At 41.9% G+C, this 24653-nt stretch overlaps 1 protein-coding gene across 10 annotated transcripts in view; it reads right to left on the reverse strand.

Moving 5' to 3' along the window:
• Window positions 1-18669, reverse strand: part of CPEB2 (cytoplasmic polyadenylation element binding protein 2) — a 75378-nt gene extending 56709 nt beyond the window's left edge. For 4 of the 10 annotated variants that reach the window (XM_053577632.1, XM_053577628.1, XM_053577629.1 and 1 more), the window contains exons 1-4: window positions 15306-18669; window positions 12310-12600; window positions 11544-11633; window positions 1260-1350 (exon numbers count right to left, since the gene is read on the reverse strand). In XM_053577632.1, the coding sequence (XP_053433607.1) occupies window positions 1260-1350; window positions 11544-11633; window positions 12310-12600; window positions 15306-16955 (2122 nt within the window). In that variant the 5' untranslated portion in view covers window positions 16956-18669. The remainder of the gene's footprint in view (window positions 1-1259; window positions 1351-11543; window positions 11634-12309; window positions 12601-15305) is intronic. The other 6 variants (XM_053577631.1, XM_053577627.1, XM_053577636.1 and 3 more) reach the window with 3 other exon arrangements.
• Between the last annotated feature and the right edge of the window lie 5984 nt (window positions 18670-24653).

Below are 24653 nucleotides of genomic sequence, written 5' to 3' on the forward strand. Positions count from 1 at the left end.
CTGGCCCCCTGTTTAAAAAGTTTGAGGACCCCTGGTCTAGAGTTTTTAGACTAACCCTTGTAAGAGAATTCATGAGTTGGCTTTATAAAATTAAAAATGTTTACAAAGCTTTCAATAATTTTAATTCATGAGAGATTTTGAGCCAGAACCAAACAGTTAAGCTGCTCCTAAATTTCTGATCCATAGAAACTGTGTAAGGTAATAAATATACATTAAATTACATTAAAATGTATAAAATAGGGTGGCGCCTGTGGCTCAGTGAGTAGGGCACTAGCCCCATATGCCGAGGGTGGCGGGTTCAAACCCGGCCCCAGCCAAACTGCAACAAAAATAATAGCCGGGCGTTGTGGCCGGCGCCAGTAGTCCCAGCTACTTGGGGAGGCAGAGGCAAGAGAATTGCCTAATCCCAGGAACTGGAGGTTGCTGTGAGCTGTGTGATGCCACGGCACTCTACTGAGGGTGATAAAGTGAGATTCTGTCTCTACAAAAAAAAAAAAAAAAAAGTATAAAATATACATTTTAAGCTACTAAATTTTGAGATAATTCATTATATAGCAATTGATAACTAATCTCTCTTATGACTCAGTCTGACACAGTTTTTACCACTGATAAAGGCAATGAGATACAGTATATAAAGATGCACTGCATACATAAATATAATTACATTTTTTCATTTTATACACAGATATATACAGGAAAATAAAAACAAGTATGTTAATGAATTTGTTCAGATAATACTATACACGATGAGTAAAGATTGCTACTCAAATTTTCCAATTTGTCCCAACTTTTATGAAGAACTGTTCTTCATCTCAAAGAAGCCACAATAAAATACACCCTCTTCCAAAATCCTATGATATGATATACGAGAAAAATGAGGAAAAAGGTTAGCCTAGGTCATTCCTAGGTTTGAGGCACTATAAATTGTGAATGCAACTATTCTAAGGAATATATCTTAATATATCCAACCTTGAGAGAAATCTAGAAAACTGACTAGTGTACACTTTTAGATCAATTCTGGATCCTCTGGCGAACTGTAGCATATTGCCTAATAGTGGATTTTTCTCAAATTATAAGTCAATAGAGAAAGTTTCCCATTAAGCAACAAAGGAAAAAGTATGACATTTCATAAAAACAGAAGTTCTTATTAATAAATGTATGATAGAATTTTATAACTGATATAGGTGACAATTAGTGCTCATTTTCATATGAAAACTAGCAAGGAAGCTGGTATGCAATTTTTTTTTAAAGTCACCTACCCTTAAGAGGATCATGTTCTGCTCTCATAATATCAATAAGAGAATTTTCCAAAGAGTGCATATTCAAACTGTCATACATCCTACTTCGATCCTGGAAAAGAAGGGAAAAGAAATCCTATAAATTTAATTCAAAAGGCAATTATAAAAATACTATCTAAATTCTCTTCATAAAATAGGTTATCTGATTAATATATTACTAATCAATTTGCATCCCAAGAAAATACCAGTAACTAGGTCTTTCATGAACTACAATGTCGCTTCTACCAGAGGACAGTATTTTTTTTTTGGAGGACAACATTTTTTAATACATTTACCTCCAAAATCTTAAACACAACCTAATTTTATCGGCAGTTTAATGCAACACAGCAAAATAATTCCTATTGTTATCATTCCCTATAAAGATTCCTGAAATGTTTATAAACACAGACAGCAGTTTTAGTTTATTTAACTTATAAACTTTTCTCACCTCTCTAGGAAGACAAATACTGGCACTTGGAAAATAAGTATTTGGGGGCAAATAATTTAATTCCATAATTGCACCATACTTTAAACATCTATCAAACACTTCCTGTTACTGACTTGCAGGCTGAATTTCATATAATGAATGTACAAGCATCTTATACTATAAAAATCAAAAGTATGAGATACTGGTGAGAATAAAGGTTGATGCCTGGAATATTTATATTCAAATCTCACCCTCCCATATTTGTTTCTGCATTTCTAAACCATCTCTACCCCCATTCCTCCGCAAACAGATGGTGGGGGAGGCAATGGTTAAAGTACACTCTCTCTTCTCACTACGTTTCCTACTTCACCAAGTCTCTAAAGCCTGGTGTCCTCCTGAGTCTTATCTGCTGAATATTCAATCTCTCTGCTTGCTTACCAGAAGAAATTTTAATTGGTTAATGCCCATGAATTTACATTACGTTTCGTTCAACAAATACTTAACGTACATGAGAATATATATGGAGGACCATAGTAAACTCTGGCCTATGCCCTCATAAAAACCTGGGAATTTCTCCTAACACAGTGGTTCTCAACCTTCCTAATGCCGCAACCCTTTAATACAGTTCCTGTGGGTCGCAACCCACAGGGTGGGAATGTCCTAAAATGCTCTCCCGCCTATGTAAGTGTGCTTGTGAGTGCACACACACATGAAAGGGTGTGTGTGTGTGAGGAGGCAGGCCGGGCCATTTAAGTAAAAAAAAGATGATTACCCACAGAAAATGGAAGAGAAGAGTCATTAAGTTAAGTGAGGAGAAGAATCTCAGAGAGTATCTACAACCAACTGTATATGGCTGCACAGCAGCCCCCATACCTTATACAGTTTCAGTTATCTGTGGGAGACTGTGGTAAGATATTCAGAGAGCAGATTACGTAACTTTGATTATAGTATAATTAGTTAGAATTTTTTATTTTATTGTTAGTTACTGTTGTTAATCACTTACTGTATTTAATTTATAAGTTAGGTTTTATCAAAGGTAGGAAGTCATAGGTGTAAGAATAAACATAGTTTTATACAGTTTGGTCCTATCCACAGTTTCAGGCATCCACTGAAGATCCTGGCACACGGGGAGGGACTACTGTACACATAATTTTTTTCTGAAGTTACAGCTTTCATCAGTTTTCCTAGGAATCCACAATCCAAATAAGATTCAGAACCAGTTTTTCAGAAAGCTGAGGAAAAACATTAGAAACTTTCCTAAGAATAAATTTACTTAATTTACTTTACACTTTGATGCTTAAAGGGTTGTAAAAGCCAGATGAGTACTGCAGACTAAACAAATTGCTGTCAAGGAATTAAAAAGGGTAAAAAGTAACAATGAATGAAAGAAGAATGCTAGACTGGAGGCTCTTATTCCAGCTTTCCCACCCTAACCTCTATCAGTACCCCCCACTAACTGTTCCTGACTCCACCCCCGCCCCCAGTAAAACCACCCATCAGTAACAGCTGTGCCCTTGGACAGTGACCTTGGCTGGTGAAGGAGACAAAAGGAATCATTGAGCTGTAACGGTAGCTCCCAAGCTTCAGCATGCCTTGGAATCATCTGGAAGGCTGGTTAAACACACGGACTGCTCACGCAGTAACAGAATTTGATTCAGTGGGTTTGGAGTGGTACCTGAGAACTGTATTTCTGACAAGTTCCCAGGTGGTATGATCACACTTTAATAAGCCCTGAGTTTCTTGAACTTAAGTCACTAAACCTCATTAGGCTTCGGTTACAACTTCTAGAAAATAATCATGTGACACTAGACGATGCTTAAAATCCCTTTAAAAATTATAGAAAAAAAAAAAAAAGACTCAAAGTACCATTACTATAAACGAAAAAACTGGAATAAAGGATGGTCTGGTCAGAAATGACATACAATATTAGGGATCAATCCAAATAGTTCCATCGTCTGATTTCGTACAGTGTTCATATAGCTATATGTGATTTTCCTGTTTCTCCCACTAAGCTTCTAAGTTAATTAAGGCGAGGGAACTCCTCATTACAGAATACAGCTAGCTTTCAAATGTCCGTTTAAGTGAATGCTACTTTATCTCTATCGTAAAAACTTTCCACACATGTGAGTTGATTTCTATGGGGGCAAAGACTGTACTTTTTAAGCGGTAATTATGAAGGACTATAAAGCTTTCTCAGAGTCCTCTATGGAATAGGTAGTCAAATGTTAATTGATTAAACTGGGTCAAGCATCACATATTAATGTGGCCTTGCTACCAACCTGAATTTCTAACCACTCAATGGAAGATGAAATATTATTACATACAAAGTACCCAGATATATTTAAAATAGAATTACAAAACATAAGCTCTCATGATAAAAATTCATGTTCATAGAACTAAGCAAACCCCTCACAAGGCATGCTGCATCACGTAGGTTCTAGAAGTACTTTTAAATACTTTAAAATATTTGGTAGCGTACCCTAAATCTTTGCAAAGAAAATGTTACAGTTCAGGGATACCTTTGTAGGGTGATGATAATGAATGGAATCAACCTATGACCTAAACATAGTGATTATTAAACCACCCAAATGATATTTCCCAAGTAACTTTCTTTCTCTGAGGTACAGGGGTTGGTACCCTTCATCTCCACGGCAAGAAGTGTGATCTTGCTCTAGAGCCCTGTAAAGTTACTGAGGGAGTTTAAGGTATGAAAACAAGCCATTTGTTAAATATCAGTGACTACTACATAATCAACTGAGAGCTGCTATTCAATAGAGCTATATAACTTTATGTTGAATGTCTATATCCAACTCAAATAGTGAGATGACCACTTATAAGGTCCTTTAGTTCTCTTTTTCTGTCAAGTACTAGATCACTAACTTCTACTTTGGGAAAGAAAATAGCAAAGCTATTTTAAAACTATTAGCTTAGTTATACTTCATTAAACATCAGCATACACACCATGTGATTTTTAAAGCAATAAACACGGAATAGCCTGGAGCAAGCAAAGAGCGCATAACATCTCAAAATCATTTCAATTTAATGAAACTTACAGGTTCACGTGCAAAAGATACAGGTAATGCCATTAAATAAATTGTGGGAATTAAAATAGGGCTTCTTAAAAACAAGAAAAAAATCTACTATAAAACACTCATGCTTTCTTCTGAAATATTAACAAAATTTGTGTTCATGCAAATGCCATCCATTTAAAAACTAAACAGAACCCCTAAGGCAATTTCACAGTAACCATGAACACACCAACCGATACTGATTAGCATTAGGACATAGGGAAAACCACAGCAATGTACTTACATTTACTGCTATATGGTTATTTGGAAATAAGAAGATATTTCACAAAAATAAGAATCTCTATGAGGAAACGTTTGTACACAGCCTACTTTAAAATATGAAAGCTATGGCAAAGAATCAATTAAAATGGGCTTTCAGAAACTGAGATTACAGAATCCCATCATAACCAACAAGAAAAAAGCTATAGAACATTGGTGGAAAAGGTATAATCTCCTACATTCTCATACTTGTTTGATTATTTTTCTTAAACCCAGACATTTGCCACAAAATACTTAAGAGAGTTTCAAAGACTGGAAAGAAACAGAAAAAAACAAAGTAAGTAACTCTAATCTTGAAGATAACCTAAGATTATAACAACTGGAAAACAAGGAGGTCAATGATACATAAAGTCAGAATAGTCTTGATAAAGGGAACTTAAACTTAATTGTAAGGTAACTGGTGAGATATTATTACTATTTTTTTTCTGTGATATATTCATAACACTGTTTTATTTCAAAAGTGTTCAAGTAGAACCTTTTCCTCTTGAAAATGAAGTATTCTCCCAAAGAAAAAGAAGAGAGGTTATAGAAAAACTTTGTATCCTCTGTATCTATATTGTTTCCAATTTTAAATAAATACTGATTTTCATTCCTGATTATACAAGGTAAGTGAGTGCACTACACTCGGTCAGCAGCTGATGGTGCTACCCTGCCTGACTGCCTGACTGCGGCGCTCCACCTCCCAGCCTCTAACATCACTCTCTGTTTGCTCCATAGACACCCCTTCCTCATCCAACTGCACTCTTTTCTTCTCAGAGGCAATCAATGGTATAATTAACAGATATAGAATGAACATATGTTTCTTGAACTGCCTTTATTTATTCTAAATATCAACAAAGCCAGGGGTATCACCATACCAGATTTTAGGCTGGCTACAAAGCCATAGTATTCAAGACTAGCATGGTACTGGCACAAAAATAAGAGACATAGACATTCGGAATCGAATAGAAAACCAGGAAATGAAACCAATAACTTATAACCACTAATCTTCCATAAACCAAACAAGAACGTCCACTGGGGGAAAGACTCCTTATTCAATAAATGGTGCTGGGAGAACTGGATATCCACATGTAAAAGACTGAAACTGGACCCACTCCTTTCTTCACTCACAAAAATTGATTCAAAATGGAATAAAGGACCTAAATTTAAGGCATGAAACAATAAAAATCCTCAGAGAAAGAATAGGAAAAACACTGGAAGATACTGGCCTGGGGAAAGACTTTATGAAGAAGACTGCCATGGCAATTGCAACAACAGCAATAATAAACAAATGGGATTTAATTAAACTGAAAAGCTTCTGTACAGCTAAGGAGACAACCAAAGCAAATAGACAACCTACCCAATGGGAAAGGATATTTGCATATTCTGAATCAGACAAAAGCTTAATAACAAGGATCTATACAGAACTTAAATACAAGAAAAAAACCAACAATCCCATACATCAATGGGGAAGAGAGATGAACAGAACCTTCTCTAAAGACAGATGAATGGCTTAGCAAACACATGAAAAAATGCTCATCATCCCTAATCAGTAGAGAAATGCAAATCAAAACCACCCTGAGATATCATCTAACCCCAGCGAGAATGGCCCATATCGCAAAATCTCAAAACTGCAGATGCTAGCGTGGACGTGGAGAGAAAGGAACACTTTTACACTGCTGGCGGGACTGCAAACTAATACAACCTTTTTGGAAGGAAGTATGGAGAATTCTCAAAGAACTCAACCTAGACCTCCCGTTAGATCCTGCAATCCCATTACTGGGCATCTATCCAGAAGGAAAAAAAAACCTTTTATTATAGACACTTGTACTAGATTGTTGATCGCAGCTCAATTTACAATCACTAAAATGTGGAAATAGCCTAAATGCCCCTCAATGCAGGAATGGATTGGCAAGCTGTGGTTTATGTATACCATCAAATACTATCCAGCCATTAAAAACATAGAGATTTTACAGCATTTGTATTAACCTGGATGGAGGTGGAACACACTATTCTTAGTGAAGCATCACAGGAATGGAGAAGCATGAATCCTATGTATTCAACTTTGATATGAGGACAATTAATGACAATTAATGACACTGTGGGCATGGGGGAAGGGGAGAGCAGACAGAGAGAGAAGGAGGGAGGGGGTGAGGGAAAGGAAAAAAAAAAGAAAAAGAAAATAATTGAAAAAAATATCCAAAATTAAATTGGATTTAATTTTGACCAAAGTACATTACTTAAACATTAATTTTTAATTCAACTTGTCAATATGTTATTTAGGATATTGCATCCTCATTTATAAGTAAATTATGTTTGTAATTTCCCTTTATAATAATATATTTTTTCCGATTTTAGTATCAGGTATATCCAGATGAAGTAGAATGATTTTGAAGTATTTCTCCTTCTATTGTCTATAAGATTTGGCATGATCTGTTTTTTGAAATCATCTATTTTTATTTATAAATATTAGTTGTCTATTTTTTGAGACTTAGAATAAAAAAAGCAAGAAGTTAACTGATGACTCCATACTGAACCTCAAAGCACTCTATGATAGACATACTCTTATCTGACAATGTGAATGTTACTTTTTTGCATTATTATTATTATTGCTCAATATTTTGTTGCAGCAATCGTCTGATTTCTTTTCTGAATGTATTTATCTTTGTTCATTCTTTACGAGGTTTTTGTTTCTAGTCCTCATCTTAAACATTGTTACTGTTATTAAATTTTAAGCCTTTTTAATTTTGTGAAGGCAAAAAGTGGAAACCAAGTAAACACGTGTATGTATAGAGAGAATTAAAAAAAAAATAAATAAATATCAACAAAATGCTGTGAAAGTTACTCTCAGCAAAGTCTGAAATGCTTAAAAGGCTCAAAATGGCCAAAGCTATTCTAATACCCTCAATGATTAAAGAAAATGGAAATACAAGCAGAAAATATTTTAAGTACAGTTAAAGCAATGAACAGATAGGAAATAAAACGAAAGCATTAATTACCTTCCATTATCTAAGCATGTATGCAAGAGCCTATTCATTCTCTTTCATTTTCAGTGGGTAACAGTCTGAGGACCACCAATGTCTCTGAAGTTCATCTGGTTTAACAACCACAATTTAAGGAATGTTTTATTAGATAAAAAAATTGATCTCAGTCTACTACTATATACTGTTTCCTTTTTAACGTAAAGTGAATAAAGACTCTTCTAATTATCACCTTTCACATTTTCATAATAGCCTACATATTAAAGATTGGTGAGAAATATCTTCAATTAACTCAAGATATTTTATATGACATGTTCACACCCTGTAAGCCTGAGCAAAACCTGAACTACAGTTAAGAGCAGAAACACAGAGCTGAATACACTGACAACCCCAGGTGGGGACAAGCTGACACCTATTTATAGGCCCCACACACTGATTAGTGTTTTTTGATGTCACTTAGTTTGCAGTGAACTAATATGCCCCATATAAACTTGTAAGAAACAGTAACTTCGGTAAAAAAACCCAAAAAAACAAAAAAACATACTCTTTTATTTAAAACATTCAGGTATTAATGAATAAATACACTGTAATTATAACATCTCACTGAAAATTCCTTTAATTTTTTTTGTTTGTTTTTTGAGAGGATATTATGCTCTGTTGCCCAGGCAGGACTCCACCTCCTGGGCCCCAGTCGTCCTCTCACGGCTGGAGTAGCTGGGACTACAGGCACATGCTACGTACTCTGCCTGGCTGAAAAATTCCATTTTAATGTAATTCCAAATTCATATTTTTAAGAATGATTTCTTGCAAGGGTAACTACCTAGCTAATAGCATTTTAAAGTAATTCTCAGCCTTAAAGAAATTAATAGAGATATCTAATAATCATGTTAAAGTCAGAAATGTGCATAAAAATGTATATTTGCTTTAAAAATACTTTAAATTTCAAGATTTCCATTTTTAAAAACAATGAGGTTATTTAAAATAAAGAAATACCAATCACAAACTTTTACATACAATTGAAATAGAATCAAACTCCAGAAAAGTTTCTCTTCAATTTATTGAATGCAATTACATGTTTGGTTTTTGAAATAGGTATACTTAAAGTAGCCAGGTCTAACAATTAAAGACTTCAGTTCAAGAATTTAGTGTATTCTCGGCCTAGTAAGTTTGAGACTAAAGAAAATAAAAAGTTAAATGCTTTAAAATAATGCATTTGTTAACAAAAATGTATTAGTATTACATAGTTGTATAAGACGAAAGGTTAGAAATGAAAAAAAACTTCAAATATTTCATGATTAATTAATTTCTATAATTTTAATTTTGCCAAATAATAAGAAACTACCCAATGTTTTAAGAATACCAATTTCAGTTTGTAGCTGCTGCTGCATTTTTAAGAGCCTCAACTTCAAATACCTCAACCTTTTATGGAAAGATGGAAACACAAAACAAATTATGTGTAAGTACCCTCAGGGTACTTACAGGAGACAATGACATTGCTTTCAAGTCTAGCTAGAAGGTCATATCCTATCCCCTTTGCTTTAGCCCAGTGCCTTAGACCCCTCCCCACTAGAAAACCACACTGCTAGTGTTGGAAAAATAAAGGCAGGGGGTGTGGAGGGCAGGGAGGAAAAGCCGTGGCCAAAGCAGTTCTGAGAGAGTGACAGAGCTGCCTGAAAAGGCCTCACAGAGCCCAGTCCAAGGCCGCCTTCTACAGATAAGGAAATGATGACCTGGAGGGATGACAGCCTATAAAGTGTGTCACTCCAAGTCATAAAGCTGTGAGAGGAAACAGAGGCAAATCCAGGTCTGAGACCTCCTTTCCTTCCGGAATTCAGTTCAGTTTCCACTATCTTTTTTCCCCACTGACTTCCACTTCATTACATCATACATCTGCTCAAGAGTCCACAGGGAATGCCGATATCTCAGCAGCTTACCAAATACATTTCTTTATGTTAAAGCACTAAAATTATTTTTTCCTAGAATGAATTTACCTAAAACCCAGGTTATACACCAGGTAGTAGAGTGGCTTTGACTGAAGTCTAAGCAGGAGGTCTAGAGCCCTTGTCTCCAGGCAGCACCAGAACCTAATTTGAAAGCTACCCTTTCACTATCACCTAACTATAGTTACTCTCCAGCACTCTCCAACTGAAACCATTTCAATACCCAACTTTTCAACATCTGCCCCCCCACTCATGGACTTTTTATGCCATATGCCAGCTAATTTGTCTTCTTACTTCTCTAAGGATACATCTCTTTTATATACGTATATTGCTTCTGCCTGCATACTTAGAATAATTATGTCCCTTCCTCTATGACAACATTTCCCTTTCCACTTTTAAAATAATTATAATAATTTTCTTCTCCTAACATACTATTATCTCCTAGGCATTTACTAGTCGATTTGAATAATATAAAAGTGCTACCTTTAAAAAAGTCACTTTTATGGCTATGCCTGAGCCAGAGTAAAGAAGAATAGAGATAGGAGATAAATAGTTAACTTACATTTACAAGACAACAAGTTGCAAATTTCACTAGATGAACAACTCTTTCTAAATGAAGATCCAGGCAGGACTACTTTGGTAAACAGGTAGTACTTGCCTAAAACAATTGCTAAAGGCTGATTATCTAAGTTAGTGCTACCCCACTAGATTAGAATGCTGTTTACAAATGTATTATGAATCTGCTTAAACCGTCCTTACTTATAAATCATCTCATGCTGATAAATTAACTGAGGAAGAGCCTCAGCTAAGGATAACAGCTCCATTCACATAACTCCACAATATCAAGTCTATTCCCATTCAAACTTGAGCTTTGTAAGAAAAAATTCTCATGTACAGAGACTGGAGTTTTCTAAATCCTGTGATAATCCTCATCACCTGGCACCCAATCTGCATTCACATTCAGTCCACAGTAAGAAAGACAGCATTCTGTGACCACAAAAAGCTTGCAGGTAATTTGATTATGAGTAACTCCTCTGAGCTTTTTGCCTAAGGGTTGCTCCATAGGAAGCTGTTTGGAAGGAGACAGAATATAAAAGCAGTAATAAAATTTAGAATAAAATACTATATCATAAAGATTCCTTATGAAAGTAAATAAGTGAACAGTGTATTTTTTAAGAAATACATCTGAAAACAAATTAGCAGATCTCATGATAAAAATTTACTGCAAAGTTTTGTAAAACATCGATAAAATGTAAAGCTGGAAGTTAAGTGAACACAGCCAACATGACTACCTAATTACATATAATTCTGAAAACAAATATGCTTAGTTTGACTGGTGTTTAAAGTCAGGTGCTCTTGGGTATATAATTAATTCCTTTCTCCAAAAATAAATTTATTATAGTCTCAGAAATATTCGAAAATAAAACATTTTATGTTAAATAGTTTTTATCAGGCAATCCATAAATATAAATTGCTTTCATGCCCTCTAACGTATGTTTAAATAGGTACAATCGGAACATCAATAATAAATCCTACTCATAAATACTAAACTCCTAGCCAAAATCCTGAAAAACATACACTGTGCAGCCTACCTGGTCTATTCTGGAGGTTCCGGCTGCAGTGCACCAACTATCTTGGAGTGAATCTGAGCCCCAAGCTGGCAACTGCAAACTAGATCTCACCTTCAATAGCATAGAAGTTTTCATCAGAAATGAGCAGTTCTTTCCCCCGTGCCCACCCCTCCCAAAAAGGAAAGGAAAAACAAAAACAACAACAAAAAAAAGTTCTTTCTATCTTAAACTTTTGTTCCATCCTCCAAGGCTTTAGGGGGAAAAAAGAAAGAAATCTCATTTGAAATAGCCATAAAGGAACTTCAACAAAATATCCAATGAAACATTAAAAGGCCTGGAAAAAAAAGTCTAATGATCATAACATTCAGGAAAAAAATAATCACTGAACTAGTGAAGACAAATATAAATTATACGCAAAAATCCTTAATATTATTATGTTGCCATAATCGCAGCTGTACTAAGTATATTTTAATACATATACAGCTGATCATAGTCACTTCTATGAATAATGACAATTACAGAACATTTTAGCTTAGCCAGATTATGGGACAAAGAAATTTTGGTAGCCAATCAGAAATAATAAACCTTTTGGGCGTAAGACATAACTACAAAAGGGACTCCACCTAACAAATTCAAATATTGTGACTTGGTTATTTTTACCCTCACATTAACCTGAAATAAAAAAAAAAAAAATCTGTTATTGTTACCATACTACTGCTGCTTCTACCACCACCACCCGGCTTCAGATTTCAAAAAATTAACATAAGCAATAAGGCCATTTACATACCATTCTTACCTGTAAGGGTAAGAGCGTGTTACTGTTGTTATCTGTTCTGAACACATTATCTTCAATCCAAGATTTTGGAGTCAGTGATGGAGTAGAGCGAGTAAATTTCGGTGGTGCTATGACATTACCAGAAAATGGTTTCTTCAGTGGAGATATCTGGTTCATAGTTCCTGGAATCCCCATGTTGCCACTTCTGCGATGATCTCTGCCATGCACTGCTCCCCACGACATACTTCCAGTGCCCCAGCCACCACTCTGATGGTTGCTCCAGGGAGATTGTTTCAGAAGAGGCTGAGGAAAGAAAGAAAACACACCATTATAGAGTACAGGTATTTAAAAAGGTTATAATTCAAATTTTAGACCTAAGCTAAGAACTTATATGATCTTAAAAACATGAAATATACAAAGGCAATGTAATACATTTTAACTTGAGCTTGAGATGTTGAAATCATACTTGATGCTGGGCCAGGTTTTTATCTTCTTATCTACTATAAATATAACAGTATTTCATGACAATTACCAAAATAGGACCATGTAGTTACTTTTTTCCCTAAGAGAACTGTGAACATGTTAAATATGGAGGAAAAACACTTTTAAATTGAAATTAACTTTTTAGACTTTTAAAAGATACAACCTGCATTCTGATCTTCAAGCAACCACATTATACCAGTCACACAACTAAAAATATGGCCTTTATTAGTTAAAATATCCCAATCATATCAGTGAAATATTTAGACTTTAGGTTTCCAAAACAAGTTGTGTCACTACAAAAATGAATAGTGATAACATTCAGGGCTACTCTCTTGCAGGAACTAAAAATGCCTTTTGGGGCTAGGGATAGTATAGGAAATACGCCTTTTCTTTGCCTTGTTTATTCAGTGCTTAAGGTCTTTTATTCTAGTTTTAATATATTCTTTTAAAGTGTTTTGTGTTTAGTTTTTAATTCATTTAATAATTCATTAACTCTAAAGCAATTATCTGATGTAACCCATAGGTGGATCCACTGAGACACACTACCCAATAAACAACTACAGTGTATGTGCTTAGATTATTCGAGTAGAGACTTTAATACAAAGTCTTCATTAAGTTCATTTATTTTCAAAAATTAATTCAATCTCAATCTAAAACCTATGGCAAGGACAGTTAAGTCATCAAAGAATGGAAAATCCACCAAAAAGCTATACTTTTCTTTTTAACATGGAGCTCATTGCTAGTAATTCTACAGTAAATAATTTAGATATTAATAATTTGGTGCTAAGATATAGTCAAAGAAGGATGGACTACCTGGGTACTCAAACACAACACTTTTAAAGTTAAACATGTTTCTTAAAAGACAGTTAAAAAAGGACCCTTGATTTATGGTACCAATTTTTTAAAACTAAATGCTAATATAATCTTGAACATACACTACTCTTTCCCTGCACACAGTTCAAAATGCTTTTTGCAAGTAGGGGACCGGGATCACTCCAGTCTTGAGGGCCTCACTTTCCTTGCTAAATGATTCAGTGTTCGAAGTTCTCTTTCTGACCTTAAGTTCCCCTGTGAAAGCTGTGTGACCTCTTACACTCCACGGAGAGACCTATCTTTTGCCCCAAAGCAGATGACAGTTAAATACGGATCATGTCCTTCTAATGTCTACCCTCTACATCATGACTTTAAGAATACAAAATTACCTATAGATACTTCTCTGTGGCAAGCTTCCAGTAAAAAAAAAAAAAAAAAAAAAAATGAAGACCCTGAGACACAAAATACAGTTGCTCAAAATTATGCAGATCATGGAAAAGTAGAACATTATTTCACAATTTTATATTTTCAACCCTTATAGGCCACAACAATCTCTTTTCTCAGAAACCAGTGATTTGACACAAAGTGCTGTTTGTGAATTTAGATAAATTGCTGTTACTGTGGGTAATTTAGGCAGTATTCACTTTTGAAAAGGTTAACCCTTGAAATCTGCAGTCAACTGAAAAAGTTACCCGAGTTAAGTAAGCACTGGTTAAGGTCATGTTTTCTTTCTCTGTCAATCCTTCATGGGAATGGACTTAAACGGAATGATCGCTATAATAAATGCTAACTAGATTTAAAAACATTTTCAATGTCTATTTACCAACCCAACAGTCACCCCCAAATTGAACTGAGGGCATTAAAAAGGATCGTGAGTCAAAAAGGACTTAGACAAATAAAAATCCTCGTCAGCATGATTTCATTAGATCACCTACTTAAAATACACATACTCCGTGATTTCCTTAGAAAAGGTTAAGCCACCGAAAAGTGCACCCAAGTCTACGTGGAAACACACTAGTCCCAGGTTCAAGTTTAGTCTTTCCCTAAAATCCACGGGATAATGCTCAAACCTAAAAAGCACGACACTAAAACAATCGCTGGGCGTTAGTGCGTTAGAAACCGAGCCGTGGCTACCAGTTTCTCTTTCTCAGCCCGGTGACAGCCCAAGGACAGCCCGCGTCGTGGCCGGGTCGGGCGCCGGGCGCGGCCGGCAGGTGGGCCCGGCGGGCTGCCCCGGGGCGGCTCCGCGGCGAGGCCCCAGGCGGGCCACTTGGGAACGAACCCCGCTCGACAGCAGAAAAGCCTCTCTGCCCGACCCCCACTGGAATCGTTTTCCTCCTGCCCAAGCTCTCTGCCCCCTGCCGCTTCCGAGGCTCCCGGGCCCGCGCCGTCCCCGCCGCATCTCCCCGTGTCGGGGGCCCGGGCGGCGACCCTCCGGGCCACGGTCACCGGCGGAGCCCGAGGAGCCGCCCGCCAGCCGCCCGGCGCCATTCCGCCCGGCCCCAGCCCCCACCGCCGGCCGGGGCGTTCGAGGGGGCGCCCGGCAGCGGCGGCTTCCAGCGCGAACCCGTCTCTTGAAGCCCCACAGCCCACGGTGGCGGGCTGGGGTCCCCGTCCCACGCTCACTCGGGCGGGTGGCCGCGGCCCAGCCCGGGTCCCGGCCTCCCGCCGCCGCGCCCGCCGTCTCCCGGCCCGGCCGCCGCACGCCGTACCTGGTGGTGGTTGTACGAGTTCCTCTGCTGCAGGAAGGCGGCGGCCGCCGCCTGGTGCTGCTGCTGGAGCTGCGGGCTGACGGGCGACCTCCGGCTCTGCTGCTGCTGCGGCGCGGCGGGCGGTGGGGGCTGCTGCTGAGGTAAATTCATGGCGGGCGGCGGCGGCGGGGGCACCGCGGTCGCCGAGAAGGGGCCGCCGAAGCCACCGCCGCCGCCGCCGCCGTTCGCCGGCACGCTGAGCCCCGCGCAGCCGTGCGGCGACACGGGCGAGAAGCTCGGGAAGAAGGCCGGGTTCATGGACGACGGCAGCCCGGGGTAGAAGCCGTTCTCGGAGTCGGGGCTGGGCGGCGGCATGGCGCTGAGCGAGCCGCCGCCGCCCGGGGTGGCGGCCGACGATCCGGGCGGCTGCGGCTGCGGCGGCTGCTGGGGCGGAGGCGGCTGCTGGGACTGGGGCGGAGGCGGCTGCTGGGGCTGGGGCGGCGGCGACGCGCTCTGCACCGACCAGGGGGTGCCGAAGCCGGGCAGCGGCGGCGGCGGCGACGCGGAGCCGCCTCCCCCTCCGCCTCCTGGGGGTCCCCCGCCCCCGCCCGGGTGCGGAAGGTCCGGGCTCTGCAGGCTGCTGAAGGCGCCGGTGCCGAGCGCCCCGCCGGGCAGGAGGTTACTGGGACTGTTGAGCAGAGGGTGGTTGGGGGACTCCATGGAGCCCAGCGCGGGGTTCACCGGCGGCGTCGAGGGGGCCAAGCCCGCATTGGGGGCCTCGGCAGCGCTGCCCTCGCCCGCGGCCGGGGTCTTGCTAGGGCTACTCGCGCCTCCGTGGCGGCGCCGCGGGGCTGCGGGCAGCGAGGGCGGGAGCTGCGGGAGCGGGGGCAGGTCGGCCGGACGCTGCCGCGGGGCGAAGTCCTGCCGCGGGTGGTGCTGTGGGTGCGGGAGGCTGAACTGCTGCGGCTGCGGTGGCTGCTGCTCCTGGCGCTGGGCGAGCGGCGCCGGCTGGAGGAGAGGGCCAGGCGGCGGTGGTGGGCTGAACCGGCCGGGGCAGAGGAGCAGCGGCGGCGGTGGCGGTGGCGGCTTCGAGTCCGGAGGGTGGGGAAGGTGGGGAGGGCTGAACTCTTTCCTCTTCTGGCTGCTCAGCTGCTGCTGCTGCTGCCGCTTACTGAAGTCCTGCGGGGAGGAGGTGCGGCAGCAGCAGCAGGAGGAGGCGGAGGAGGAGGAGGGGTGGTGCAGACTCGGTTTGAAGTCCTGGGAGGGGAGGAGGTGGGTCACACCCGCGATCGTGCCGCCGCCGGAGTGGTGGTTGGGGAGTTTCTCTGCGGCCGCCGCCCCCGAGAACGGCCGCGCCGGCTGCTGTGTCAGCCCCAGCAGCAGCTCATCCTGCATGGTCTGCTGATGCGCCAGGAACGGGGAGGAAGAGGAAGCGGCGGCGGCCGAGCCGCCCGCACCGCCGCCTAGGGGGATGGAAAAGGGGGAGGCGGCCTTCGAGAAGCCGGTGACAGGCAACGGTGGCGGCGAGAGGGGGCCGAAGGGCGTGGCGGAGGGCAGCTGGGAGACGGACCCCGCGGCGTAGTGATTGTACGCCTCGCCGCTGAACAGACACCCGGGGCTGCTGCTTCGGAGCGGGGCGGTCTGCAGCACCCCAACCCCGAAGTCCCTCATTTATCAGGCCGGCGGCAGCGGGAAGAGACGCGCCCTGTCCCCTGCACCGCTTAGGAAGCCGCCGGAGCTGGGGCGGCGTGGCCGTGGTGGAAGGAGAGGGGAGTCACTGGGAGAGGGACACCGTGACTGAGCCAGGGGGTACCGACTTCGACCCCGACAACCCTCACGGCGACCACCGCCGCCGCCTCCAGACACCGGCTCGGGCGCCGCCGCCGCCGCCGCCGCCCTCGCCGCTTAAGAACCCCGGAACGTGCGTCAGCGCCACCTCACAATCGCGCCGCCCCCCGCGGTGCGTCCCGGCACGCGCGGCGCGAGGCCGCCGCGCCTGTCGCCCCGCCCCTCATTAGCATGCAGATTTAGTCGGGGGCGCGCTCGGACTCCCGGGAGGCCCGGGGACCCGGGCAGGAGCGATCAGCGCGTCGCCTTGCGCCCTCTTCCCGGCTCGAGAAAAGGCCGGTTGGGGCCGATGGCGACTGGCTAACGGGGGTCGGGAGCCCCCGGCGCGCGCGCGCACCAGGGCGAGCACGCGCTGCAGGCACGGACCGTTCCTGGGCAACGGCCCCTCCGGTCGCACGCGCCCGCGCACCCCGCCTCCTTCCTGTCACCTCTGTTCCGCCTTCGGTCACGGGAGGCTCTGCCGCGGACTTGGGCTTCCCAGGGTGGAGCTGGCCCGCTGGGGAAACTGAGACCCGGACTGCGTCCCCTGAACTGCTTGAGCCCGCCTAGAAATAGGCTCCCACGGCCGCGAGCTCAACCCCGTGCCCCGGCGATGGGTGGGTGGGGGGTGTCCTGTCTCACACTTGCTGCTCAGGGGGGCTCTGCCTGCACCTCGGGCCCTGACTCGTCCTGACTTGGGAGCTTCCGCGTCGCCCCGGAAAGTGCTTGTGGGCTTGTCTCCGTGTTTAGCCGTCGTGGGGCGTGCTGTCACCAACGTCCCTGCAGTGAAGGTGATTTCTGTAGGGTGACCCCTTCTGTTGTGTACCAAACATTTTCACCTGGGTGACGAGGAACAAAGTCTCCGGAGCGTAACCCGGTTCTGTCAGCTATTTACACACATGCACGCAAGGAATGGGCTCCGAGGCAGCTCCTATGGAAACCCTGGGCCAGCTCCAAGTCGTCCTGTTTCATAAAAGCATTTAATGTGCTGTCATCAGGACTGCGGCGTGTGCGACTCCTCCCCACCGCGTTTACCGCGGCGAGCCCGCCCTTTCCCCCGCAGGGATATTCTAAACATTTCCGAAGCTTTTTGATTTTTCCAGGGAGAAAGATTTCTCACACCAGGGGAAAAAGAAAGAGGTTCTGACTCAGCAGCGGACTTGTTGAGGCTTGCAAAATGGAAGGGGAGAGCTCCATGGTAGAGCTCCCCTTAGAAGCTTTAAAAGAGGAACTAATCCTTTTCTATGGAAACATTTTACATAGAGAAAATATTTGAGGGTCTAGCTAAAGCATAACAGAATGACCCACACTGCATGAGATGAATTTCATATTCCCGTTTTGCAATTTTAACTTTTTCTTGGTGCTTAGAGAAGTGAAACTTATTTTTAAAAAGCCCTAGCGTACATAGATTCCAATCCCCAAAACATTAGGAGGTGGATTCAGATTTACTTGATTTTGGTTTACAAGTGGACTGAGACTAAATATTTAATGTTATCAATTAGCATACTCTTACTCATATGGGCAGAATGCCCATTTTTGTGTCTTTATTTTCTATTAATTAAATTTGATTTCTACTTCTGTTCAGTGTTTTCAATTTATATAAACCAGAATAAATACAGTACAAAGACATCGCAAAGGGAAAATATGTTTCATATAGATCGTTTATGTCTGATCCCTAGCTAATGAACTAAGTTTCACATTCACATAAGGAAAAAGTACTTCTTAAAAAACTAGTAAATGGCTCAGACACGGTGGAGTGAATAGAACATCGATGGTTCAAGTTAATAATTGCAACATCATTTTTAATAATCAGGCAAAATATAGAACTGGAGAAAGTGCTTTTATTATTGTAAATTACAATGATTAGAACATACCTGAGCCTTTTAGAATTAAAATAAGTGGCTTTTTTTTTTGCAGCACTTATTGACATGTTCTTTAACATTATTCATTTTTAATTTAATTTTACATTGAAAATACTTCAGGAACTAAGGCATATGAAGTTTTAAAAATGAGTGAATTTTTTTCTGAGTGGTAGTTGATTGGAATCATTTGCAGATCCAGCAACAAATACTGAAAGAATATGAAAATAACATAAAGCGTATGTCAGTCATTCATTAACATTGCTATTGGTACAATGTAAAGAGGAGAGCAAGTATACATTTAAAAGGTAAATTCTGCCCTAGAATTTGAACTGAAACAAGATTTCCTAGGGCTCTGGTAGTAGTTTTGTTTTAGAGTACTTAGAACTCTTTGGAACAGGGAAAGCCATTAAGTTTGGTAATAAGGTTGAATTGCCTGGTAAACACACCAAATTCCAAATTCTAACTGCTAGGCCCTCTCCTCACTACTGTAGCATCTCACAAAGTGTTGTGAGGACCCCATTTTCAGAGAGAAGAAAGTTAACTTTGTGACATGTAAAACTTTTAAGCTAGTGAATTCTCCCTTATTGAAAATATTCAAGCAGAAAAGTTTTCCTGTACTGAGGAGGTGGGGGGGGGGGGTGTTGTCCTCTAGCGCTGTGGCCCCAGATGGGTCTGGTCCATGGCCTATTAGGAACTGGGCAGCACAGGGGAAGGTGGACAATGGGGGAGCATCGAGCTTCATCTCTTTACAGCTACTGCCCATTGCTGGCATCCACTTCCTGAGCTCCACCTCTTGTCAGATGGGGACCAGTATTAGTTTCTCATAGGATCATGAACCCTGCTGTAAACTGTGCATGTGAGGGATCTAGGCTGTGTGCTCTTCATCAGAATCTAATCCCTAATGACCTGAGGTTGAGACCTAATGCACTTGAATTATCCTGAAACCATCCCTCCCCTTCTCCTCATCCTGGAAAAATCATCTATGAAACCAGTCCCTGGTGCCAGAAAGGTTGGGGACCACTGCTGTGGCAGGTTCCATGTCAAGATCTTAGGAGTCTATGTTATGATCTTTTTCATATGAAAAATGTTCTACTTTATGACCATTAACTTGGACCCTGACTTTTGTAAGCCTTTTATTCATTTACTTCTACTGTCGTGTACCCTGTTTCCCCAAAAATAAGACATCCTCCGAAAATAAGACCTACTTACAGGAAAGATAAAACACCCTCTGAAAATAAGACCTAGCGCATCTTTGGGAGCACACCTTAAAATAAGACACTGTCTTATTTTCGGGGAAACAGGGTACAAGTGTTCTTAAAAATATTTTTGCTGGGCGGCACCTGTGGCTCAGTCAGTAGGGCGCCGGCCCCATATACCAAGGGTGGCGGGTTCAAACCCGGCCCTGGCCAAACTGCAACCAAAAAATAGCCGGGCGTTGTGGCGGGCGCCTGTAGTCCCAGCTACTCAGGAAGCTGAGGCAAGAGAATCGCTTAAGCCCAGGAGTTGGAGGTTGCTGTGAGCTGTGTGAGGCCACGGCACTCTACGGAGGGCTATAAAGTGAGACTCTGTCTCTACAAAAAAAAAATATTTTTGCTATAACCCTGTATACATGCAAATGCACATACACTCAGGCAAGCAAAATAAAGGTTTTAGTATGCAATTCCTAGTACAGCCAACAAAGTTCATTTTTTATTTCTACTTACTTTTTAAAATCGGTAAAGGTATCTCAGATCACAAAGTTGATGTTAAGACCTTTTCTTAAAAGGTCATGCTCTGAAATTTACAACCAATGCCCTCCATGACCATTTCAAATGTTGTACTGTATCTGAAAAACCGTCGTCATATCTGTTGTCCTGTCTGGACTCTCAGCTGCTGATTTACCTGCTGATTTTGCTGAGAGGAGAAAAGCAGTCACAGGTCCTTCCTACGTTACCCTATGCTGGCCTCTGTATACTTTGCCTTCCCTCCCCCTGCAACGGTTGGCCTGCCTGCTACTGTCTAAGGCCAACCTCTCCACCAGCTCACCAGATCTACCCACCTGCTAAGAATGTAGCTCCGACAGTTATCCCCGTCTCTCCTTCATCATCACCTCTTTCCTCTCCTGTGCAATGTGCACAAAACATGCTTTACCAGTTCTCATATTTCAAAACACAAGCCAGAACCTCTTGACTCCCCCCTTTAGCTACACCTACACCTTTCTGCTTGCACCTTCCCTAAGCACCTGCCAATTTGATTCTTCAAGTGCATGTCCCACAGACACCACAAGTTCTGTTGGAAATTGAGCTCTGCACCTCACTAGTCCCCACCCCTGTGGCCCTCAATTGTTCTCATTGCTCAGACCCAAAACCTTGGAGTCACCCTTGTCTTCTATCTTTCTTCCATCATATCCAAACCATCAGAACACACAGTTTGTCCTGTCTTTAAATTACCAGTATGCCCTGGAGACAATGTGGGTTTCATTCCAGACCACTGTGATAAAGTGAGTCACATGGATTTTGGTTTCCCACTGCATCTAAAAGTCAGGTTCACAATACACTACAATCTATTATAAAGTATGCAATAGCATTGTGTCTAAAAAATAATATACATACATTAATTGAAAATACTTTATTGCTAAAAAATGCTAAAAATCATCTTAGCCTTCAGGCAGTCATAATCCTTTTTGCTGGCGGATGGTCTTGACTTGGTGTTGATGGCTGCTGACTGATAAGGGTGGTGGTAGCTGAAGATTGAGGTGGCTGTGGCAATTTCTTAAAAAAGACAAAAACGAAGTTTGTCACATCAATCAATTCTTCTCTGCGGCATGGGATGTTATTGGATAGCATTTTACTGGTAGCAGAGCTGCTTTCAAAATTGGAGTCTTTCTCTCAAACCTTGCTACTGCTTTGTCAACTACGTTTTTGTAATATTGTAAATTCTTTGTTGCCATTTCAACAATATTTACACCTTCACCAGGAGTAGCTTCCATTTCAAGAAATTACTTTCTTTGCTTATCCATAGGAAGTAACCCCTCATCAGTTCAAATTTTATCGACAAGTAGCAATTCAGTTACATCATTAGGTTCTATTTCTAATTCTAGGTCTCTTCCTGGTTCAGCGAGAACTGCAGTTAACTTCTCCACTGAAAGCTTGAAGTCCTCAGTAATCCATGAGGATTGGAATCAACTTCTTCCAAACTCCTGTTAATGCTGAGATTTTTGGCCTCCTCTTATTATGAATGTTCTAAATGGCATCTAGAATGGCAAATCCTTTCCAGAAAGTTTTCGATCGACTTGTTTTAGATCCATCAGAGGAATCACCATCTATGGCTGATAACGTCTTAACACAATGTAATCCTCCCATCCAAGTACTAACCAGGCCCGACCCTGCTTAGCTTCCGAGATCAGACGAGATCGGGCGCGTTCAGGGTGGTATGGCCGTAGACAACACAATGTAATCCTTACATAGTAATACTCAAAAGTCAAAATTGCTCCCTGATCCAAGGTCTGAAGAATGGATATTGTGTTAGTAAACAGAAAAACAACATTAGTCTCTTTGTATATCTCCATCAGACATCTTGGGTGATTAGGTACATTGTCAGTGAGCAGTAATATTTCTTTTTTTTCTCTTTTTCTTTTTGTTTTTATTTTTGTTTTGATCAATATAATGTAAATGTGCAGGGAAGTTTAACTATAGGTTCAAGTGTGCCGTGAGATTAAAAAATAAAAGGTTGAAACATACTTTTCCAAACATTTCCATACATTTTTAAACATATGCCTAGAGAAGGGCTCACAGAAAGGATGCAGAGAACTGTCCAAAGCAGTGAGCACCAAGTGAGCAGTAATAGTTCAAAAGGAATCTTTTCTGAACAGTAGATCTCAACGGTGGGCTTAAAATATTTAGTGAATTATATTAACAGATATACTGTCCTCCAGGCTTTGTTGTTTCATTTATAGAACACACACAGAGTAGATTTAGCATCATTCTTAAGGGCCCTAGGATTTTTGGAATGGTGAATGAGCACTGCTATCAATTTAAAGTCACCAGCTGTGTCCACCTCTGCAATGAAGTTAACCTGCCCTTTAAAGCATTGACTTCTTTCTAGCCATAAAAGTTTTAGATAGCATCTTCTTCCAATAGACGGCTCTTTTGTTTACAATGGAAATTCATTGCTTACCGTAGCTGCCTGGTCTATGATATTAGCTAGATCTTCTGGATAACATGCTGTACCTTCTCTATCGGCACTTGCTGCTTCACCCTGTCCTTTTATGTTATCAAGATGGCTTTGTTCCCTGAACTTCACGAACCAACCTGGGCTAGCTTCAAACTTTTCTTCTGCAGCTTCCTCACCTATCTCAGCTTTTTCAGAGTCGAAGAGAGGTAGGGACCTGTACTGTATTAGGGTTTTGGCTTAAGGAAATGTCATGGCTGGTTCAATCTTCCATTCAGACCATTAGAACTTTCTCCATGCCAGCAATAAGGCTGTTTTGCTTTCTTATCACTAGTGTGTTCACTGGAATGGCACCTTGAATTTCCTTTAAGAACTTTTCCTTTGCATTCAGAACTTGGCTGACTGGTTGATGCAAGAGGCCTAATTTTCAGCTTATCTTGGCTTCTCACATGCCTTCCTTGTTAAGCTTAACCATTTCCAACTTTCCATTTAAAGGAGAGATAAATGATTCTTCCTTTTATTTGAACACTCACCAGCCATCGTAGGGTTATTATTAATTGGCCTAATTTCAATACTGTTGCATCTAAGAGAATGGGGAGGCCCAAGGAGAGGGAGAGAGATGAGGGAACAGCTAAGTGGGGCAGTCAGAGCACTCAGTTTCTCAGTTAAGTTCTCTGTCTTCCGTGAGCATGGTTTGTGGCCGCCCAAAACAATTAACAGTAGTAACCTGACCTGATCACAGATTACCACAACAGATACGATAATAAAGAAAAAGTCTGAAAAATTGCAAGAATTACCAAAACGTGACACAGAGACACCAAGTGAACACGTGCTGTTGGAAAGATAGACTTGCTGGACAGAGCTGCCATACGTCTGCAATTTGTACAAGAAAAAAGCAGCAGCAGTTTCTGGGAAGCACAATAAGAGGCTGTGAGGTGTGTGACACTTCTCAGCACTCTCAATGCAAGCACCGGGCTCAGGTCACCACTACGTCTCCCCTGGACATTCCCACTCCCGGCAACTAGACTCCCAGCTTCCAATCTTGTCCCACTCTTGTCTGTTCCCAACACAGCAGCCAGAATGGTGCTTTCCAAATGGAGGACAAACCATGTCAACTCAGACCAAATCCTTGTGTTTTCTTTGAATAAAAGTCAAAGCATTTTTAATAACCAAGTTTCTTCATGCTTGCCATGCCCCTCTAACCTCTCTGAAAGTTTCCACCCCACAGTGGAATGCGTATTTCCCCAATACCCCGTGCCAAGTCAGTCTCAGGGTCTTACCCTTGCAGTTACCACTACTTGGAATACTTGTCCCTGAAATACCAATCGGGCTTACTTCACTTTTTTTTTTTTTTTTTTGTAGTTTCTGGCTGGGGCTGGGTTTGAACCCGCCACCTCCGGCATGTGGGGCTGGCGCCGTACTCCTTTGAGCCACAGGCGCCACCCTCACTTCACATTTTTTGGCATCTCTTCTCTATTTAGGTCTCTGTTAAAGGTCATTTTTCGCTGATGTCTTTCTGAACGCTTGTAAA

This window comes from Nycticebus coucang, chromosome 23 (genome assembly GCF_027406575.1).
Source record: "Nycticebus coucang isolate mNycCou1 chromosome 23, mNycCou1.pri, whole genome shotgun sequence".
NCBI lineage: Eukaryota > Metazoa > Chordata > Mammalia > Primates > Lorisidae > Nycticebus > Nycticebus coucang.